The sequence below is a fragment of the Lepisosteus oculatus genome, chromosome 5, assembly GCF_040954835.1.
Source record: "Lepisosteus oculatus isolate fLepOcu1 chromosome 5, fLepOcu1.hap2, whole genome shotgun sequence".
Taxonomy (NCBI): domain Eukaryota; kingdom Metazoa; phylum Chordata; class Actinopteri; order Semionotiformes; family Lepisosteidae; genus Lepisosteus; species Lepisosteus oculatus.
In genome coordinates, this window is record NC_090700.1 from 7,488,662 (window position 1) to 7,510,630 (window position 21,969).

The 21,969-nt window shown below is 37.0% G+C and overlaps 1 protein-coding gene across 6 annotated transcripts in view; it reads left to right on the forward strand.

The window, feature by feature from the left end:
- The first annotated feature begins 1,432 nt into the window (after nt 1–1,432).
- Nucleotides 1,433–21,969, forward strand: part of sytl2a (synaptotagmin-like 2a) — a 44,531-nt gene continuing 23,994 nt past the window's right edge. For 4 of the 6 annotated variants that reach the window (XM_015341344.2, XM_015341342.2, XM_015341343.2 and 1 more), the window contains exons 1-4: nt 1,544–1,827; nt 13,171–13,649; nt 16,582–16,733; nt 20,240–20,363. In XM_015341344.2, coding sequence (XP_015196830.2) covers nt 13,549–13,649; nt 16,582–16,733; nt 20,240–20,363 — 377 coding nt within the window. In that variant the 5' untranslated portion in view covers nt 1,544–1,827; nt 13,171–13,548. The other 2 variants (XM_015341340.2, XM_015341341.2) reach the window with 2 other exon arrangements.

Consider the following 21,969-nt stretch of genomic DNA (forward strand, 5'->3'; position numbering starts at 1 on the left):
AGCACTATCTCCCATTCATTTAATGAGAAATGTCTGTTCTACCCCCTTAAAATGAGCAGTTTAAAAATAGGAAACCTCAAATGGAGGCCCGTCTTCAGCCAAACACACAAAATGCAAGCTGTTGTGGCTCCTCCCAAGACTTTAAAGGTTTTTATTATAGTTCCCACAACAAATTCAAATGTTTGTCTGGCAAAAGAAGAGATTTGCTTGCTGTTTTTAAAAAACCAGATTGCACAGCACTTACGACAGAGTTTTGTCATTTGGATGGCGAATGATAAAATAGCTAAGTCTGGCATTTAATGTGGTCCTCGTCCTGGGACACGAAGGCATCTTCTGATGAATAAAAGCATATGGTTAAACAATATTCTTGATATCAAATTCATCATGCTAAGTTAGGAGGACTGCTCAAAATCTTTATCCTCACTTTAGTGTTACCGCCTGATTGTAGAGAGATCTCAGAAGGTGATGGGAGACCTTGAAGTTAAACCAGGTTGCTGGTCTAAGTGGTTTTTTGGGACCAGTCAGTGCTGCTTCTTCCTCCTGGACTAGAATTTCCAAATTTCCAAACCAACGCCCCAGAGTCCCCTGGTGCGACTCAGGGGAAATTGTGCTGTGGGAGGTTCTGGATGCGATGTTAAAATGTAAAGACCCAATGGCACTGTTTGGAAGAATAGTAACAACACATCTTGTGTCCTGGCTAAATCCCATTCCATTCTAAATTCCAGTTTGAAGTTTAATCCTGATGTATGAGTTTGACTGAGGAGCTACCATCTTTGGGTTTATGACTGAGCGCCTCTAAATTAGCCTCCCTAAGGGTGAATTGCTACTGTATATTAGAGGGTCAACCAGGTACAGTTTATGCTGCACTTCAGTGGTGGATCAAGTGAGTTCGCAACTATACAGTATACTCACTTGTATTCTTGGATCCTTCCTGAGGAAACAAAATATACAAATATATATTATCTGATTATTCAGAATAAAATCAAAGGTAAATTGTCGGTCAATCATTCTGTTAATCAAACAGGAAAAAAAAACCCTTTAAAATGAGAGGATGCTTTTCTGCGTCCGTGTCGTATGTAAATTAAATTAAAGTCATAAAATTTCCTGCACAGCTGCTTTTACAAAGAGCTCACTTGCCTGCAAAGCTATCGTACCGAACCCCCGAATTCCTGTTCTTAAATCGGAAGGTAAGTACGAACTGCATACAATACAAAGTCATGCATTGACATATCTGCAAGAAGGTGTTAAGCTTCTATAAAGGTATCCGAGGGATTTTAAAGAATTAATAAGTGACGTACATTAGTTATGCACTCTTTTAACTTTTTCAGCCACAGTACCCACTGAGGTCGTTGTTTACACTGGTGGTGCAGTGTAATCCCTTTACATCTCAACTGTAGTTGTCAGTTTTCTTGAGCTGAGCAATGAAAACCTCCCTCTTTTTGATGTCAGTCGTAGCCATACCCAATATTCAATCTACTCCCACTGTTTAATTTTCATGCAGCTCCGCATAGATAAGCGAAGCAGGAACGGGAGGGAGGTAAAGTGAACTTTATTTTAGCCTGGTTACTCTCTTCCTTTTTCTTTTCTTTTATAAACGAAACCTTGAATTATTCGTTCCGCCGCTGGACACACTGACTACAGAACACAATTCTCAGAGCTGTCTTGTTATGTTTCTTTTTCCTAGTAAATTTATGCAAATAGAGCCGAGGTCTAGTAAGTGCAGGGAACGCAGCTTGTCCTAACACGAATACAGCTATACAGCTTTAACAGGAAGAACTTGAGGACGTGTAAACTAAGGCTGCTTTGAAAGACTCAGGTGTCCTACAGGTATGGAAAGAAATGGAACATGTTTCAGTACTTAATGTCAGTTTAATTTTACAAATATTTTGTAAGGGGTGTGGAGGAGGAAGAGGCAGATTGTTTGAGATCTTGAGAAGCAGTTGTGCCCGATCAAAACTGTGCTAAAAAAGTTATATTCTGACTGCAGGTGAAGAAGGTGAAGAAATGGAGGGTCATAATCTTTTGTTTTTAAAGGGTTGTTTTGAAAAATGGTAGGGTTTTAATGCTTTGTTTTATAAAATGTTATAGTAAATATGTCGCACTAAGTTGAATTCCAGACTTTTAGATTAATCTTGGATAGGAAAATGTACGTTTTAAAGTGTGTTGAATGAGGATGAATGACCTTGTAGGATACGTACAACATGAAACATTCAGCTGGATAAAAATAAATACTTTATCGGGGGTTTTTTTCTGAGCACGTAGAACTGAGTATAAATGGTTTTATTCCCCTTGTTCGATTGCCTTTTTATATATCTCGCTTGGTACTGCGTTTGCTGGAAACACTACATCCAGACCGATCGGCTGCTCGTTGATGTTAAATGTTTATAAAGTGAATTTTAAATGTCTTTTGATTTTTGGTTTAACGTGTTGTATCATAAAAGATCTTTTGTGTTATTCTCCAGGTGAATGTGTTGCCTTCACTTGTGCTGTTGCTAAATTTTCGTTCCGAGCAATTCCGCAACTATAATAATATCTGTAATCGTTCTCGGTGTTTTGTTTTTTTGTGTTAACGAGTGGAAACTTTGATTACTCTTTGGCATTTTGAATTTTTGAAAGTATTCTTTAATGTATATGACATTATTTTTGTTATGGCCTTAAACTAATATCCTGCAAGATGATTTTGTACTGTTTTAAGACTGGCTTTTAAGATAGAATGATACATTTCAAGACTTTGCGTATTCCCAGCTATAGGAATACACTACGCGGTTACATGGTTTATAATGAAAATAAAGTCATTGTATATGTCTTTTAATTTAATGATTATAGTTTTGAAATTACAGTCACAAGCAAAAACAATACAGTGTCATGCACAGCTTTTGAACGTTTTCTATGATTTTTTACATTTTCACATTACACTATTACTGTTAGTGTAATGTAATAAAATAGGCTGCATATAGGCAATGGCAGAACTCTCCTTATACCGCTGATTTAAGGATGTCTTACTTGATATACTTCAAGATCAAATAAGATTATATGAACATCTGTTTCCAAAAACAGCAAAACAATAATTCAATTTACTCTGATTTTGAAATGACATTTCACAATTTGCTCGTGCAAAGTAGTAAATTTGTAAGACATTTTTTCTTTTGCAGCTGTGATGGCTGATGACAATTGGCCTTACTGTTTCAGTAACCAGACTGAAAGCTGTTGATTCATATTCTTAAAGTGCATTTTCTTGGCAGTTTATTTTCCTAGGATTTCCAAGTTGCTTCTTAGAATAGAAAATGTTTGAATGTGCACATGGACATGTGTAGAATACGGCAGTAATACACATGCAGATATTTAGATAACACAGAAAAACAGAGAGGAGTCAATGCATTGCCTTTGCAAAGTTGTACCTTCAGTTTACTCAAGACAGACTACAGTAGGTGGGTGGAATTTGAGATTAGACTCAAAAGCATGTCTGATTTACTGGACCTAGGCCTTGGAGAAATTTAAACTTATCCTTCATCTATATTAAGTTGCTTGTTGTAATAAACTAACCCATTCATTAGACTGGTATTCAGTGACCGTTGGGTATAATTCGTAGGGGGGCTCAATATGACCCATGTGTCATTCCTTCTTTAATGGTTCTTAAAGTGGTTCTAGTCCATGTATGGCATTGTGTTAAGGAAAAAAAAACTAAAACAGCTGCAACAGCCCACACACCTGCTATATTCTCACAGTGCTCCCTTCTGCCAAGACTGGACAAATGTGCCAGTCAAATTCCCCTCTTGTCATGACTTGTAATATATACAGTCGTGTGTTGTATCTCAGATCCATTAAACCTCTTTAAACTATAAACACTATGTAGCCAATGTATGCAAGTATTTAACAAATGCCAGTGTCAGAAGAAGTATCTCCCTGACTCCAGTGTTATAGAGGGTGCAAAACATCGTTAAACTTTCACTTTTGTCTGCTGTGAATGATTTTTTTACAAGCTGTAATGCCAGTTTGGGCTGAAGAATGTATTGCTTGACATACTGTACAAGCAGCTGCTGTTGCACGCTGAATTATTAAATGAACTTCGTGGAGTGAAAGTGATTTGGTCCATTTCACTGACTGGCATTCTGGTCCGAGAAAAGGCAAAGTAGTTCAAATCAATTGTTTGGGGTTTTCTACTGAGTTATCACCAAAGGCCTTCATTAATAATTAATCTCATTAAATGAGATTACCATTTGTAATTTATTTAGAAAATGAGTTAAATAATAATAATAGTAATTGCTAACACTTATATAGCGCTTTTCTGGACACTCCACTCAAAGCGCTTTACAGGTAATTGGGACTCCCCTCCACCACCACCAATGTGCAGCATCCACCTGCATCCCATTTCAACTTATTTTGTAAATGTAATTGTAGATTCAATAGAGTAATTTTTCTAAGTTTTTAGCCTCTCTTGTTATTTTTGTTATTGTCTTCTGCTAAATCACACATTGTTTCTATAAAATATGTCCTAAATCATGGATGAGATGGTAACATCATTCCCAATGAAGAAAAGGCAGGTTGCAGCGGTTGTCATTAAGCATTTCCTTCCTGGACATTATCATTTATTTTGTAGAGGGTTAACAACATCAAAATGTCACTGTTCATTAGGAAAGGTTATTCATAAAAAGAAAGCTATCCAAGATCAGATTCTTCTGAATTTGAAAACCATTCAGGTGCCAATGGTGAATGAATTAGAAAATAGTACACAAAATGTATGTTAATGTTATGTTAATCAACATTTTCTGATTTTGAAAATGGCCATGTGGCCTGTACATGAAGCAAACATCATCCTCTTAAAAAAGGCTTAATATGGAGTAGGCAGTACTGCACCTACGAAGTTGTTTTTCTGATTGCTCCCGTTAACGGAGAAGTCAGACGGATTTCCCACAGCAACACACCTCTTTAGTGTGAGAATCCCATCTTGCAGAAGGGCAGGCAGGGTTACGCACACCCCCGCCTGATGCTCACTCATGAATGTGCGCAGATGTATACACCCGCAGCAGCAGGGTCACACTTTTGGCTAGTCCGAACGCCTGTGGGTTAAAGGGAAGTTGAATCACGCAGGGCTGTGCTTCATGTTCCTGCATGTTTCAATAAAACCATGTGCTACAGCTGTTACGGACCTTAGCCTCTTTTTTTATGGAAAATATTTACTTCTGCTGAAGCTCACTGCATACTGTATATGCCTTTGTAAATGACCAATCAGTCAAAACATGACCCTATCATATAAAAATTAGAGGAGACAGATATTGTTGTGGAAGAAGCTCACAAACACCTGTGTTATCTCCTTGCACGCAAGGCAGTACATGTTTGTTAACACTGTTCTACTTGTACAATGTTGTGTACTTGTAACACTAACGCAGTTTCCATTTCCTAGATAGCAGGACAATTATAATGTACCTCACACTTGTGTGATGATCTTAGCTGCGTGTGACGTCTAAGTAGAGTGCTTAAAAAAGTTGGGACATGAGGTGCAGTCCTCCTATTGTGCTGTACAGATGCTTTTGAGATCTGCCCTGTTAGAAAACATCATAAAACAGGAATAACAGTATTAAAGGGTCTGAGAGCAGATGAGTTTATTTACAGTGACTTCAACTGCAAGTGAGTCAATACAAAGGATCCTCAGATAACGTGTGCATCTGATGATATGACAAATTGCTCTTGCGTTTCCAAAGCAAATTTTTAATTTTCGTCAACAAAACCACCTTTTAGTCCTCTTCAGAAACTAGGGTGGAACTGGCAGAGGAGTCCTTCATTAAAACTCACCATGGAAAATGTACTAGCTGTTTTCTTTTCACTTACTGTATAGTTTTCCTGTGCACTGACCCATTCAGCTGTGTTGTAAAGTCCTTGCATGCCAAATCTTGCTTATTCTAAGCTGTCATCCATGACTTTTAACCCTCTAGCAATCCTGAATGAGAAACTCAGACTTGTAAGTTTGATTTTCTCTACATGGGGAATGATGACAGGAGAGAAATGAAACTTGGGAAGGTTTGGTGTTGTGATCATTAGAATCCCCTGTTGCATTCTTTTTTGTAGCAGGACATTGCCAGTCTAAGAATTTGGTTTTCCTTAATATGCCTCATTCCATTTTTTTTCTGATTAGCGTGTCCCCTCCCAGTTTATTCACATTGCAGTTTTTGTGTGAAGAATCCTAGGAGTTTCGCCATCAAGCAAAGTAGATTAAATGAGTTATAACCTACGGTATGGACTATCGAATGCAGAAGGAACAGGCTCACCTTAAACTGTCCTCAAGTAACAAAACCAAGTCAGTGAACTCCAGATAGTCTTCACTCAGTAGCTTTTGGGTGTCAATTCATTGTTCTGTACATTTTTTTCTAACAAAATAGACACATGAGCACAGTGGGGAGTATAGAATAGAGAACAGAGCCCTCCCAGTCAATATCTCTACCTCATCATTATGCTGCCGTTAGCAATTGAAGCTGGAGACCTGGAATAGGGTATTTTTAAATATTAAACATTGTTGCCTTTAGCATGGGCTGATAACCCTCCTGGATACAAAGGGGGTGTAAGTTTGATCTTAACTCAGAATTGGATAATGGAAACTCGTGACTGGTGTGATATGGTTGTTTTGTACCTTGATCAGATTTGTGAGCAAGTTAAATATACTGTAGCAAGATCAGACCTGTAGTTGTGCCAGTTGATGCTGCCAGTAGACGCAGACGCATTACATTTTAAGTCTGTTTGGCTGAATGGCAGATGATACTTTAGCACAACGAACATTTAATTTAAAAAGATCCACACAACACAGTAAACGGCAGTCATGTAGTGATAATATGGCTTCAAAGACACCAAGAATAATTATATTGAAGGTTTGCTGATTTTTTTAAATATCCACCATGACATGATAGCCTCATGATAGTTTGTAAGTTAAAGTGAGATTTCAGTTATCCCTAAAAAATCTAATTGAGAGTCAGTGATGTACTTTGCCAGCAGAGTCATATAACCCAGTAGGTCTAGACCTGCTAGACATTAGAAATACATTGTTAAGCATCAGAGGTTATTTCTGACAACAAGTGATAAAAAGTGATGCTACTGATAGCATAATTTCTCAATTTAATTTATGTTTAGTGGAAAAGAATACAATAATATAGTAAGATTGTATATTTTGTTCAGCAAAATAGAAAGAAAAACCAAACTGTTCAATTCTCAAATCAATAAAATGCTAGAAAAATAATTTGTAGTTTCAATACTTAGCTATAACTGCGATACAGAAATACATGTGTATATAACTTGTGTGTCATGCACTTGGGCAATATGCAATTATTTTACAGCATGTTTTACGGCTGTGTAAATACATATTTATTCAGGCCTTGTTTTCTGCTTTTGTTTATTTTTGTCAAAAGATGGATGGAACACATTCTGGTGTCTTTGAAATACCATATTTATATTACAACGTGTTTCTCCAAGCCCATAGCCCACAGTGGTTACTGTGAGATTTGCTGACTCAGTGATCAGTCTTTACTCTTTATTTCTGTGCGAACTCAATCACCTTTGTATCTTTGGTGTAACTAGAAAACAGAACAGCCATCAGAACAGGCTTGTGCATAGAAACCTTAGATTTAACAAGGCATATACAGATGATGATGGGCTGAGAAATTTCATGTGCCTATGTTAAAAAGAAAGATTTCAAACATGCACAATGAGAAACTGCGATTTTAAACAGATCCTAGCATATCATATATTTACATTCAAGTAGTAATTCTTTTTCACTTTTCAAAAGTGAGGACGTTTTAAAAAGCATTATGAGCTGATTAATTTTTGCATCACTAAATGCCTAGCTTTTCATTGCATTTACTATATTTTAAAAAATCGAACAATAATAAAGTAACTTTTAACTGTTCCCAAGCCAACATACTGTAAGTACAGATCATACCATCACTGTCATTGTTGTTGACCTACTGTAGCATCTATATCACTATTAGGAAACAAGTCTGGGTGAGCAGAGTTGCAGAAAGAAAGTGTGACCTAAGGTTCTGTTTTATTGTTCTTCAGTCAGTTATCTAGTTCTGCTCTGACTAGAATGAATAAAAGAATCACAATAACTTAAAAAATGTGTTCGAAGGTGTGTGTTATAAAAAGATCTGATCTTCCCTGAGGTGCTCTGTATTCTGGCATTTCACAATGTGAAAATGACATGGGAGCATAGGTCCCATACATTCAGATTAGCTTGCTTCATTTGTACAGAGAATGACAGTTATGTAAAATTAAAGATAAATATTTTATGAGTATTTTCGATGTAGGAAAGAAAGATTTGTTTAAGATGTGACTAATCTCTCATACCTCTCATGTTTTCAACTCCGTATGATAGTTTGTGTATGTAGCCCTGTGCTGGCACTAAGCAATAGAGGAAAAGGGCGTCTGGAGTTTTGTGTGGGCGAAGGTATGTGTATGCAAGGATAACTTTCCTCTTAAGTTCACAGAGGAATGCCAGTCTCTGTGGCAGCAACTGATTCTTACTATTCTTTTGTAAGAAGCAAAAGTTGGGAAGTGTCAGTCAACTTCATTGTGAATATGTTACCCCTGACGGTGACAGTGCAGAACAGGATAAACAGGAAAGCTGTGTCACCCTGGGGCTCTATTTACAAATACCTTAAATAAAAAAAACAACAATCCTTCTTGTCTGTCCCATAGTTGACAGCTTCACTCTATGGCACACATTGTAACAACCCCATACCTCCAATATTTACATTTATTTAAAGAGTTGTGGGAGCAGCCCCTCAATTATTACATAATCATTTAAATCATTTTTAATCATTTAAAAAGCCTGTCCTGGAATAGTTGAATGGGATTGTCAAAATAAAAAGAGAAACTACAGTATGAGTAAGGCCAGAACAGAGGTTAGGCTGAAAATCCCATCATCACTATTATTTGGCCTAAGAAATGACAGCCGCCAACCCAGCAATTTCTATTATACTGTAATTAGCAAAAGCAGAAGGTATCTGAGTTCATTTGATTCGAATTTGTGATTCTTCTCTGAGCTTTGAAACTGAATGAAGTCATGGCTGCTGAGCTCTCTATCCCTCCCTCATCGAAACACAATTCGTAAGCAGGTTATTCATCACACACTCCTGCAGCAGCATGTTTTATATGCTATTGCAGCAATGCCGAGAACAAAAACTACGAGTTGAGCCACCTGAATGTGAATGTGGGAGTTTATGTCTTGGCCTGCATTCGTATGAGAATCCCATTAACCATGTGTGGAATGGCTAATACAGCCTTAATCCCAATGCTCGTTTTCCGCCAGTTCTTCAACCTCACATCTCACTAACCTGTATTAATATGCATTCAAAGAAACCACAGATGCTAAGTGTGGGTACAATCATAGTCAGCTTGAAGCTTTAGTAATGTAGCTGATTTTCTCCTATATTTAGGAGATTGTCTGAATCACAATGATCCCTGTTAGAGCCTGAGAGTAAAAAAACTCCTATAGAAACAGGAGCAATACCAAATAAACAATTACATAATGTATTTTGGAACTCTCATTCACAGGTGATGTGCATACAATATGTCTTCTTTAGTTACCTTCTGATGTTTAATCTATTTAAGAAGATGGCCAATACTCAGGGATCTAATTAAGATCCCTGATAATCTAGAGGGACTGCCCTTTAGAGATTTCTGTTCCTTGGGGGATGCAAGGCACCTTTTACTCTAACATCTGTGCAGAAACATTGTGTGCATTATGTGCATCTTTAATGATAAATAAACCTCTTTCTGTGCTTAATAGTTTACACTAAATGATCATATAAAACATTACTAGTTTTTAGGGTTACAGGTAACATACCGGGACTCTGAAAAGAAGAGTATTATGTCAAAAGATAAAGAAATGGAATGAACTCATATAAAGATGAAATATAAAGAGCTCTGTGTGCCACTTGAACTTTTCATGAAGTTTTATGGTCATTTGAAATACACTTTTAATGAGGCTTAGTTTTAATGTAATTAGAGCTGCAGTATTCAGTTAATTGCTGTAATTTGCTTGGAGAAATGTTAAATACTGTGCAGAAATACTCAAGTATGCTGTGTGTACACAGAACATTTTTTCTTATGTAAGCACCTATTAACTGTAGAGATCGCCTTGAACATGAACTTACCGATCATGTGATAAAGGTGATGTTACATTCTGCAGCTCTTGTCAAAGAAACTCTTTATCTTGTTAACTGTACTGTAGATGAATATGGGTAAAAGGAAAAAGCCTTGTTGGAACTGGGCCTTTTAAAATAATGTTTTATCTTGTATCTCAAATCTAAAATTATAGTGGTCCATGTTATACCATTGTGTAAAAGTCACCCTATTCATGTAAGTGCAGTTTATATTAACCAATCCTTAAAACCCGCAGTATAAGAATGAATAAAGAGAGGCAGAAACTCACTTGACAATGAGAATATTGTCTTATTGTACTGCAGTTGTTACTTTTCAACATAACATAATTGATTTGACTTTGAAATTATTTTTAACTTTCTGCAGTTTTAAACAATAGTTTTATAGTTGTAATAATGACATTTGGATGAATAATTAATCACTGCCCTTTTATTTGCTCTGTACCAGGCTTGTTCAGTTGTGTTTTAAATTTAGACTCTGAAATAACCTGGACGGTAAATATTTTAAAATTGGCGTCTGTCACACCCAGCAAAATATATGTTATGCCGAAGTATGCTATTAACTCATTTCATTTCTATTGTTATGCTGACAGGAAGTATTTGTGCGAAATACCTCAGCTACATTCCTTTGTGTAGTAGTTACATACTGTAAGTCTGCTTGAGCGCAGTACAGAACACAATAGGCTTGCTTTCTAGGTTTCTTAATCTGGTGTAGGAATGCAGTGTGAGAGTGCTCCAACAACAAAACACTTTTTGTTTATCACTACATCATAAAATTAGCTTACCTGAATTGCCAGTTAGCCCAGCTGAACAATGAAATGGTTACCAATTAAAAACAGCTTAGTCAAGTGTTCTGAGGGATGTGTGTTAATACTAATATAGAATTACTTCAGATACGACGAAAAAACGTATGCTTAATGCTAAGGACCTACTATATAAAATAGTTTCCTTTCTTGTCTGCTGCCAAGTTATTTTTTGAAATATGAACTATGCAAACTGGCAGTTTGAATTAAACATATTATATCTGTTATCACTAGAAAAAGGCAAGAAATAGACTAATAATGACAACAGCATGGAACATTGTAGATTCATATGTTGCTTCACCACCATTTTCAATGTATATTTTCATATGTACTGTATTTTGGAAAGTCTTTTGAATCTTACTGTTTCAGTGGAAATCATACTTCTCTGAAGTCTCTTTGAAGTTGTTGCTATATCTGCCCTGTGCAGCACCCTATGGAAATGTGTATGTGCTTAGAAAAAACCTTAATGTGGAGATAAAGACCACACTTGTTTTTTTGTTGCTATGGATATTACCATTGTTGTCTTTAATAAAATAGAGCAGGCAAGTATTCAATGTTTTCACAAAAAAAAATATCTTGCTTTGCTCACATGTGTTTTGTAGAAACACATACTGTAAATGTTGAGATACTGTATACTTAATTTTAAGTTTCACCTTGATGTTTAAATTAAAAAAATAAGCTAGGAATGGTGACAAAGGCTGTTGTTATTTTTTAATTTACTTTCCTTTCTGGTGTCTATAGTCTTTGAAGGAAATCACACATTTTAAGGTGGCAGCCACAGGGGTAAGGTCACCTTTTTTGTCTTCCACAGGGGAGCTGTCTGTTTTATGAAGACTTGTGACAAGATTTTATTGCCTCTTCACCAAAGGGTGTTGTCTAAGTAACAAAGCAAACCACATCAGCTTGTGCACAGCTGTTCATATTGCTCTTAAATCCCTGGATAGACTTAAACAAAATAATCTTATTTCTTGAGAATTCTAACAATTCAATAAATATTTTACAAATAAATATTATTGGAGCAGCAGATCTGATTAAGTCCTTTCATAAACTATGACCATTATATGGTACAGGGCTCCTCCTGTTCAGTCAACAGCACTAAGGGTCCACATAATCATCTAGAACAGGTTCAGCAAAGTATGATAACCTCAGAAAAGTCAATATTGGCTTTCTTTAGAACACCTTTGGTATCAGTTGGGAAATGGATTTCATAATAATGTAGCACTACATAAGACTTGAAGTGCAATGAAAACATACCAACTAAACTTTTAACATTTATTTTACTTGACTGTCATTTTGTTATTATTGTTGTGATTATCATTATTGCTGTGACAGGAATTTTAAGTTAATTTGGTTCTCGGAAAGAAAACAGTCTGTTTTGACTTCTACCCGTCCCTAGTACGTAAGTGAAGTCAGCATAATTAAATTCCTGGAACAAAGAGAGCTTTATGTTTGGCTCTCAATCACTTTTTCTAAACATCCAAGTTGAACATCTTCTGATGGTCAGCTGACAACACTGTGTCACATGCTGTATCAAATCAGTTGGGCTACTGCTGTTATATAATTACGTTTTTTTTTCTGTTTTTCTGTTTTAAGGACGTTTGGACAAAGAATGTAAGAAACGATCTTTGATTATAATTTTACCATCATCTAATGTTATGCTGTATGTTACTTTTGTGTTTTTTTTAATAAAGCTTTTCTTTCCCCAGCATTAAAAACACATTTCAGGCTTTCTAGTTCCATCTCTCTCTTGCTTGGGGCTGATCCCGTCAGGGCTTTCAAAGCAACATCCACAGAGGCAGAGACTGGCACCCAATAAACCTTATAAAAGTAGAAGCATTTATAGAGTTCCCAGTTCCAAACATATTTCTCTGTATGTTTCTTATTGGAACTAGAAAAGGCTAAACTTCAAAACACTGTACACTACCTAGTGCATATGTATACTAGTACGTGATGCAACCTTTGCACACTTAAGGTCTTTTTGCACTGTGTTTCTGAAGTGTTGACAAATATCCATAAACTGTGATCTACTGTATTCACTTATCAGAAATTCCAAACCATTGTCAAATGCCAGTGTCCCACTGGGAAAGCATTGCGAGAAGCTTTGCCAAACAAAGGGGCACCATCAGATGCTGCTATAGGTTTGGAATTTTGTGATTGGCGGTTGTTTCCGGATTTTAGTATGACCCTGGACGAAATGTCCTAACTGGCCCTGTTGGTTGCAGGTGCTGTATGTGGCTGCTGTGTGTCTCCTGAGGGCTCAGTGGGCGAACTGGGTTCGTTGGAATAGAAAGCTGAAGACCTGCCTCCCTTGTGAAACATGGAGAAGGCCGAAGAGTAACCGGCCTGGACCTCATGATAGCTCGATGAATCATTCAAAACAGTAAGATCATCAAAACCCAGAGAAAAGCACACAAACCGACACACAAGTGCTTTTGTACATGTTCCGTTCCAAAGAGACACAACATTGAAACAACATCTTCGACACTGATTCACCTTTTCTGTCTCACACCTTTGGCCAGTCATTTAAAAACAACAGATCATTCTGGCTTCTTAATTTCACTGCTGTTGGTGCTTTGAGTGGGTTTGGGAAGGTGGCCAAGATGATTGATCTGAGTTACTTAACGGAGGAGGAGCAGGAGATGATTATGACAGTCCTTAAGAGGGATGCTGAACTGAAGAGAGCAGAAGAGGATCGCATCAAGTGAGTCAAACTTTTTTGTGTTTCATCACCATTAAAAAGCACTGCTTGAAAGTAGACCTTGTATTCAAAAGGAGTCCTTTAAGACATAATGTACTGTATATTCCACAAGTGGATAAAAGATAAGGGATCACATCTTAAGTGCTTTTTGAATGATTAATAATGCTTCATGCATGATTCCATTTTTTATTTTTTTACAAGTAGCTACAGAAACACGCTTATAGATTTCTGTTTGATATATGTTGGAAGTAACTAAGAAGTAAGAAGCTCAATGAAAATTTCACCTCGTTCACTATACCTAGGAGGTGTGCACAATCTGTGCCATTCTCTTACTTATTTGTGAACTGTTGTATAGAGTGTGTATTGAAATATACAGTCAAACATATCATAACACTGGTTTCATATCCAGGGATTGTGTGAAAGGAGATCATCTGGTGATGCAATAAAACAAATTATAAACAAGATTCAGTGTATTTTTTCTAGTTGTTGGCTTGGCCTTACTTTTATCCTTTACGAAGTTAAGTAAACTCCTTTCATGCTTTCAAGTTCTTGTTCTTAGTGAGAGTATGTACAGTAAGTATTCTTAACACGTGGAATTTCAATTTTAATCGGGCAGGTTTTAACTGTTCCAAAGACAATGCTGATAGAATGTGCCTGGCTATATCTATCCTGGTTATTGATTGATATTGATTTTCTTGTTTCTTTTCTTGGACATTTCTGAGATCTGAAGAAATGTTTATCAGTTGCAATTTCAATTTATCATTCTAACAGGAAACCAAGACAAGTAAATGCTATGTGATCCCCATCAAGCTAGGAAAGTTCTCATGGATCAAAGTCTTGCTCACACTAGTATATAGGGGATTAAGGAGGCCCCCTGTTTAATAACTTACTGGCCTTTTAGCACATGACTAACATAGTTTCACAGATAGCATGACAAGGACTGTTTCCTATTAACTCTAACATTGCTGGAGGTTACTATATATTACTATACATATAATTATTATATATCTTGCTAAGCAAAAATAGTTTTGCTTGTTTTCTAAGCAGTTGTAGAGTTTGAAAGTTAACCCAGCCATTTGTTTGCCCTTGCCCTTTCTTAAATGATACATTTGAGGGTTATCTCAATAACATTTCAATAGCAAACACGATTTAGATTTCATCAAATGTGTCAGTGCCTGTTTTATTTTAACAACAATTTCCATCGCTCTTTCTGCTTGGTCATGGCAAGGAACAGTCACAGCTATCACGCAGCAGGCTTATCTTGTTCATTTTAGATTAATAGATTATTGAAGGAAGGTGAAAAAAGGTTTACAAGATCTCAACAGTGATTATGTGAGGTGAGTCCAGACATTTAGTTTGGAGGCCTATGGCCAGGAGGTCAGCCCTCGCCGAGTGGGTTAAGCCAAATTTTCACTCCATAATCCTTTCATGATGCTTTAATCTTGGGTGTTGTCATTTCTAATGAATTCAGGGCATAGACAGAATGTGATGTTTTGTGATGTGGTGTGAACACACTCAACTAAGGAATGAGAGCCTGGCTAGGGTGGGATAATAGTAACTCGTGTGAGGAGTGAGCCAAGGTGCTGTAGCACAGGGGATGAAGTTGTGAAGAGATGCAGTGAAGTCTGGGAAAGACGTTTAACCTGACTCCATTTAAGGTTCTCTCATTATTACAGGAGGTGAATGCTTTTTGATAAATTGGAATTTGATATGAAACTTTGCTGCTGTAGAATTGCAAAATATTTTTGTGGTTAGGCGGTCATCACATTACAAAAAAGATTTTGCTGCCCTTGATTCAGTTCAGAGAAGGCCAATCAGGTATGTTCATGGTCTTCAGGGAATGTATTACAATCACAGGGTAAAAGAGGTGAGGCTTTGTGTCACAAACAGAGAGGACTTTGAGAGGATCCAGTTTATGTTTTCAGAATCGTCAGACTCACTGAATCAATTCTGCCTAACCGACTTCTTCAGTGTCAACAGTAAAACACAAATTAGATGTCACAGGAGAACTAAACTGAAGTGCAGTTACATCTTAGAACATATCCACAAATATGCACAGAAGATGCTGGAAGCAAGCAACGCAGTGCTCAGCCATGTTATTGAAGCCAAAACCCTTGTTTCTTTCAACCGATCTCTGATCAGTTAACTACTAACTACCGAAGAGGCTGGGTGAACTGAATAACCTCTTCTTATTTGTTACCTTTCTCGTATTCTCATGTGAACCATGTTTTCATTAATAGAAGTGTCATATGAGATCATGGAGGTGTTATGGTATGCAAAAGCTGGTTTGAAGCCTTCCCTCGAGTGAAAAGGGTATTTTCTCAGAAGGTGAGAGTCAGGCTGTTGTTTTTTTCCCCACTTCACAAACATTTGAAACCCCAAGAGGAAAATCTGAGTCTTTCAACTTCCTCCATAAAATAGTGAGGTAAGGTGGGAAATCAGTAAATTAGTGATAATATGTAATTGTAATTTGTATCAGGTGTGTTTTTTTTTTCATGCTGTAATATAGCCAGTAGTCAGGAAGTAACTGTAACTATTGTGTGAGTCATTGTGGGAAATATCTGAAATAGCCTGGAAAGCGTTCCTTAGGCAAAATTTAACACCACCATTATGTCAGTATAGTGATTTTTATTATAGCTTCTTTAATTTAGAACACTGATTTAGGACTGTGATTTAGGACGTGCTGTATTGTTATACAAGAGTTTCATTACAGGATCACTGTGTTAGGTTATTCTGCTTTAGCTCAATGAGAAGTTTTTCAGACTTCTCTGGGAAACATGGGAGATTGCGTGCCGACGGCAAATGCGATCAAGTTAAGCAGTAAACGCATTATTAAAAATGCCACGTAATTACCGTTGTGTTGGACTCTAGTTGTGTGAATTCAAAACCAACATCTGCCGGATGAATGTGACCTTTGTTTCTCTGCATCCTCCAGGCATCTGCAGAAGACTTTACGGGACAGCAGCAGGTTGAAGTACATGACGGGAGAGTGGTTTTATGAAACCAAGTCAAAGAGGCACAGAGACAAAATACATGGATCAGACATCATACGGGCATCAATGAGACAGAAAAAGCCAGTGACACTCTGTGAGTCCTTTTCCTTGCAGTAAACAGACAGTTGTTCAAAGAGAGAAGGTTCTGTGTTACCTAAGCCCCAAACTAAAATGTGGCAAGAACTGTGAAGAATGAATGCTAATGTGAAACCCTGAAACCTGATGTTTTCCAGACCAGCAGTTTCAAATGAGAAATGAGAAATAACCCCACATGAAAATACGCACAATATATACAAATAGAATGTTTCATTCATTTTTTTGTTGCCAAAGGCAGTTTTTTTAAAAGCACTTGGAGAAAATGGGAAAAAAAACTCTGCTGTATAGCTTTTTTGTCTTTGCACCACAAAAAAAACAGATGTTTTCCTTGCTCTTCCACTTTTTCACATATAGACTTTTCTTATCAGATGAAAAGTAGTGTATTTGCATGTTCCACTCTCTACCAGCTCAGCACAAAGCACTAGAGCTGGGCAAAAATAACAGCGGAGAATAGAAAATTCTCAAAACATGACAAAAATTACAACAGGAGATGTTATAATGTTGGGAGTTGAAAATTGAAAGAAAATGGCACATCTGGTTCTGCACAGAAAAAACGGAAAAATACTTGTCCCACTGCTTTCCTCTGAAAAAAGGCAGATGCACCTGGTCTTATCAGATTTTCTTCCCAAATTAGACAGCCTACTTATTCCCTGTATCTAAAAATTAATTTTCACTACCATGGCAAATATGATTCCTCCTAAAACATTTGTTTTCACATTCCATTCACGTTGTTCAAACCAGTGAATAGTTACATTGCTTTAATATCTTACAGAGGGACTGAGTGAGAGGTCATGTTGCTTGTGGTACCCATGTTCTATCTGATTGACAGTCGACCAATGGACAGGCTGTAAAAGATAAATACAAACCAGGAACAGTTTGAAGGATGGGGAGTGACAGTTTTAACTTTTTTTCTTGTTTGGATTTTGGAAAACGCTCTGCTTGTTGTAAGCTTCACAGATGTGCTTTAAGTTCTGGGCCAAGTCAGCTTTATTGATTTGTATTTCTTGTTTTGGTTGTGTCCTGGCTGCTCTGGTTGTATGTCCCCTCTCTCGATACATAGTGGTCATTGCTCTCTCAAAACAGCGGCCTTGTGCTAAATGCATATGCAGTAAGAGCCCAGTTCCTCCATTCTGAAGGTAACCAGTGCTGTACAAAGTGTTTACTTCTAAAAAAGAACATTTTATACCAGTTGATAGTCAATGGCAGAATGCCACTTGATAATGGAGTTACAGGTTTTGTTTCATTCAGACTTAATAACTTGGGTAGCATTCCTCAATTTTTTCATCCAGGTCAGTGCCATAGTGTGATGGCTTCTCATTCCTTATGAAAAAAACTTCTACAGTAATTTGTTTCTTAAGAAAGGACATCAGCAGAAGCAGGTCATTTATAGCAGTTGTGGTCTCTAAGAAACCTTTTTTTTGTGCTGTACCAACTGGGGATTGTAGAACCTTTTGTCCTGTATGAAACTGTACACTGAAAAAGGCCATGGTGGATGTAAAATAATAGAGATAGAAAAACCTTACTTTGAAATCAACGTTCAATACAGGCATATCAGGAAACATGTGAAAAATGTCTGCTTGGTGTGGATTAATATCATGTTGTTGTAGGTGGAAAAATCAAATAGTTGGCATAATTCCAAAATTGCTTTAATTATGTGACTTGTCTGTGACCTTCTGTAATCGGAATTAAACCTCTTAACAAATCCACATACTGAAATTAGTATCCCTACAACTTGTTACTTTTGCAGTGCTTCATTAAAGTATCAAGTGGTATAAAAGTACTGCCCTTAAACATTTTCTTTGTTCAGTGTTGGCTTTTTAATTACAGAGATTAACTAGAACAAATTAGTTTTGTTTCTTTTATTAGGAAGCAATAGACAGTATATATTTAGGGGAGTGGATGTCTAACAGAAGAGATTGGTCGGTCATGCAGATTCTCCTGAACAGAGAAGACTTCTTATATATAATATTTATTCATCTTGATACAAACCTGATTTCTGTATTTAGGAATTTTGTGTATATTTTACTCACAAATTCACAACCAGATAACCTCATAGTTTCTTAACCATAAGTCAAAATATCAAATTAAAGTGATTCTCCAGCCCTGCCAGAGCCCCTGTCTAAATACATTGTGTTGGGAAGTGAGTAGGACAACATTTCATTTTTACTGGAATTTAAATGTTAACAGGTCTGACCTCATTTACACAAGTCTAATATGTCCTCCTAACGTTGAAACAGAACAGTAATCAGCAATGGAATAAGGAAGGCAGTGCAAACACTGGGCCATCAAGCCTGCGTCATTAGGGGGCTTATTAATCATTCAGGGTGCCACTTTTAGACAGTAGTTCAAAACTAAAATATCCTTTGGAACAAATTCACACGTAAAAGCAAATATAAATTCTCTGTAAGAAAATAAAAAGCAAACACTTACATTATTTTTTGGGTGCTCTAGTTTTCTTTGGACACCCAAAGTCATGCTGGTGAGGTTTGATTGGTTACTCTAAATGATCCTTTTCCTTGTGGGCCCGTGATGGCCTGCTGTCCTGTACAGGGAGAGCAGTCATGTGCTCTTAGCTCTGCCTTGGGCCCTGTCTGGTTAGGGGCAGATGGGTAATAATAATAATAATAATAATAATAATAATAATAATAATATTAATAATAATAATAATAATCATCATCATCATCATCATCATCATCATCTAAGGAAAAAATGAAAAAGTTTTGGCCTCCTTTTAATATCTGTTTTTACCTATTTTCTCCTGAAAATTTAAGGGGAACTGCAATGCTATTTTTAGATTTTGGGGTTAGAAAGCAAGAGCAGTGCCGAAAGGCATTTCAGATCACAATAAAAGTAAAATGTACACTGTGACTTGTAAAAGCTTATACTGCTTGCTAACTCTGCATACAGATCATGTTGGAACATTTCTGTAGTGAACAGTGTGCTGCACAACCTCTATTTATTCGCTCGTGTATCACATTACCTTAGTAATGACAGTGACTAGTGAGCAGGAAGGGCTGCATCACTTCACAATGCTAGGGGACTCCTGTTATCGCCAATGGCGAGACCAGGGGTTTGCAACAAAACGGCAACTTACAGTACTTTCAGAAAGTTCGTGATTTTATGATTAATTTGAAATTGGTCAAATTTGTAAAAATCTTATATTATTAATAATAATTAATAATTATTTTGTTACTGAGATTTAATAACCAGTCTGAGAAACAGCAGTTCCCCCTTCAAATTTATGTTCCTGGCAAGTTGATGAACTCGTACTCAATTAAACTAACAGAATTCTGGAGTCTGAGACATCTGCTTATTCATGTAATGTATATTAATCAACAGAGGCTCTCAGTCCACTTATATGTTTATTTCTTAAAAGTAAGCGCAGGTAGAGACTATGTCATGGGATGTCAGGGAGGTTAACAGAGGGAAGGTGTCTCAGTGTGGTCAGTCATGATCCATTCTGGCTCTTCATGCTTCTTTTTCTTTTCTTTCCTTGTTGTGCAGTGGAACTGAGCCAGAGCAAAGCAGAGAAGCCCAGCTTTGTCAACAGTGAGAAGCGGGACATCTTCATCCCGCCCGAACTCTCGGGACTCATTGAGGAGCCGGAGGAGGAGCAAGAGGAAGAGAGGTGACAACTTAGGCCCCTCTTGACACACGCTGGCATGCAGGGTAGTCAGGCTCCAGGCTTTGAGGACTTGGGTCTCCATGTAGTCAAGCTTTCCTTCCAGCTGGAAATGATGGAGCTGATTAAAGTTACAGTGCATAGAAAGCTTTTCTACACTTTGATAGACGTGCGCATCGTATCCACTTAATACAAGAATTAGGCTAATTAAATAATGGGAGCCTTGGGTGAACAGAAGTCAGAAGACAATGTGACATATAAATTGATCTGACACCCTTGTACTAAAATATCTGTAATTTGTTAACTACATAGGTAATTTATTAGCTACATATACAGTATAAGCTATACAATGTATATTCTTACATTGATAACAGAAACAGCTATAGTTCACAAATATGCATTATGCAACGTTTTGAGATTATGATATTACTAAACACAATTTAGAATTCTTTGGAGTTAGAAAGTTAGCTATCTTTTCCTTAAAGTTTCAGACCTATATTATATGACCAACACTCCAAATTTCCTTTATGCTAATAAGTTCAAATAGTGGTCAGAGAGATTACAGCAGACATCAAACTGATCAAGATAATAGTGGAAGAGATGTAATAATCCCAAACAGGTCAATGGCAGTGCAGCAGCACACATTAGAATAATGAAATTTGCATTTTAAAAATGCAAAAAAGAAAAAAAAATTACTTAACCAAAAAAGCTTACACATAAAGCCACCCACTAAAGATTCTGAAGCCTAATTGGTTTGACTTCCTCCTCAGCTGGGCCCCATGAGGCTGAGGCTTCAGAATTAAGTCCTAAACAAACTTTGCTTGAAATCCTACTAGTAATATGTTACCTTATCCCTGAGCAGTTTACTGTACGTTGTAGCATGATTTAGGGTCACCAGCCAAAATTCTGCCTGCTTGCCTCTCCAAATGAAACTAGTTCAAAACAAATACATGTGTTCTAAATATTAAAGTGAAAATGAGACTGACTTCTTCAAATTAAAAAAAAAGGTGTGGCTGTATATTGTTTTTTATGGTGGAGGTCAGACTTGACTGTAAATGAGAAGAGATTTAATTCCCTGGTGGGAGAATCCCAAGGCCTGTGCCTGGGTCTTGGTGACCAAGTATTGGTACTGTCCTTGGCAGCAGTATACAAAGGAATTCTAAGGCATAAGGACATTTGATGTTCAGAACATTTGATGTTCAGAGAAAGCTGTAAAATAATTACATGACATAGTGTACTACAATTATATCAGGTGGGTAGCTGTGTCAGCACGCATAGGCTGCAAAGGAACAAGTAATAGGTTTTATTCCATGCAGAAAAGAGAAGAAAGAAAACACAACGTTTCGGCTGTGGAGCCTTCTCCTCTCACCCGAAGAAGCGAGGAATAAACCTATAACTTGTTCCCTTACTAGAATGATATCTCTGCATGGACTAATTAGCAAAATAATTGGAACTTCTTAAAGCTTGTGTTCAGAAGGCAACAGAGGTAGTTGCAATGGTCTCAAGAATTATTTAATTTGGGACATATCTTTGTTGAGTTCAGAAGTACATAGATGTGGTACATTTGTTTAGTACAAAGTCCTGAAAAGAGATCACATCCTCATTATTATCT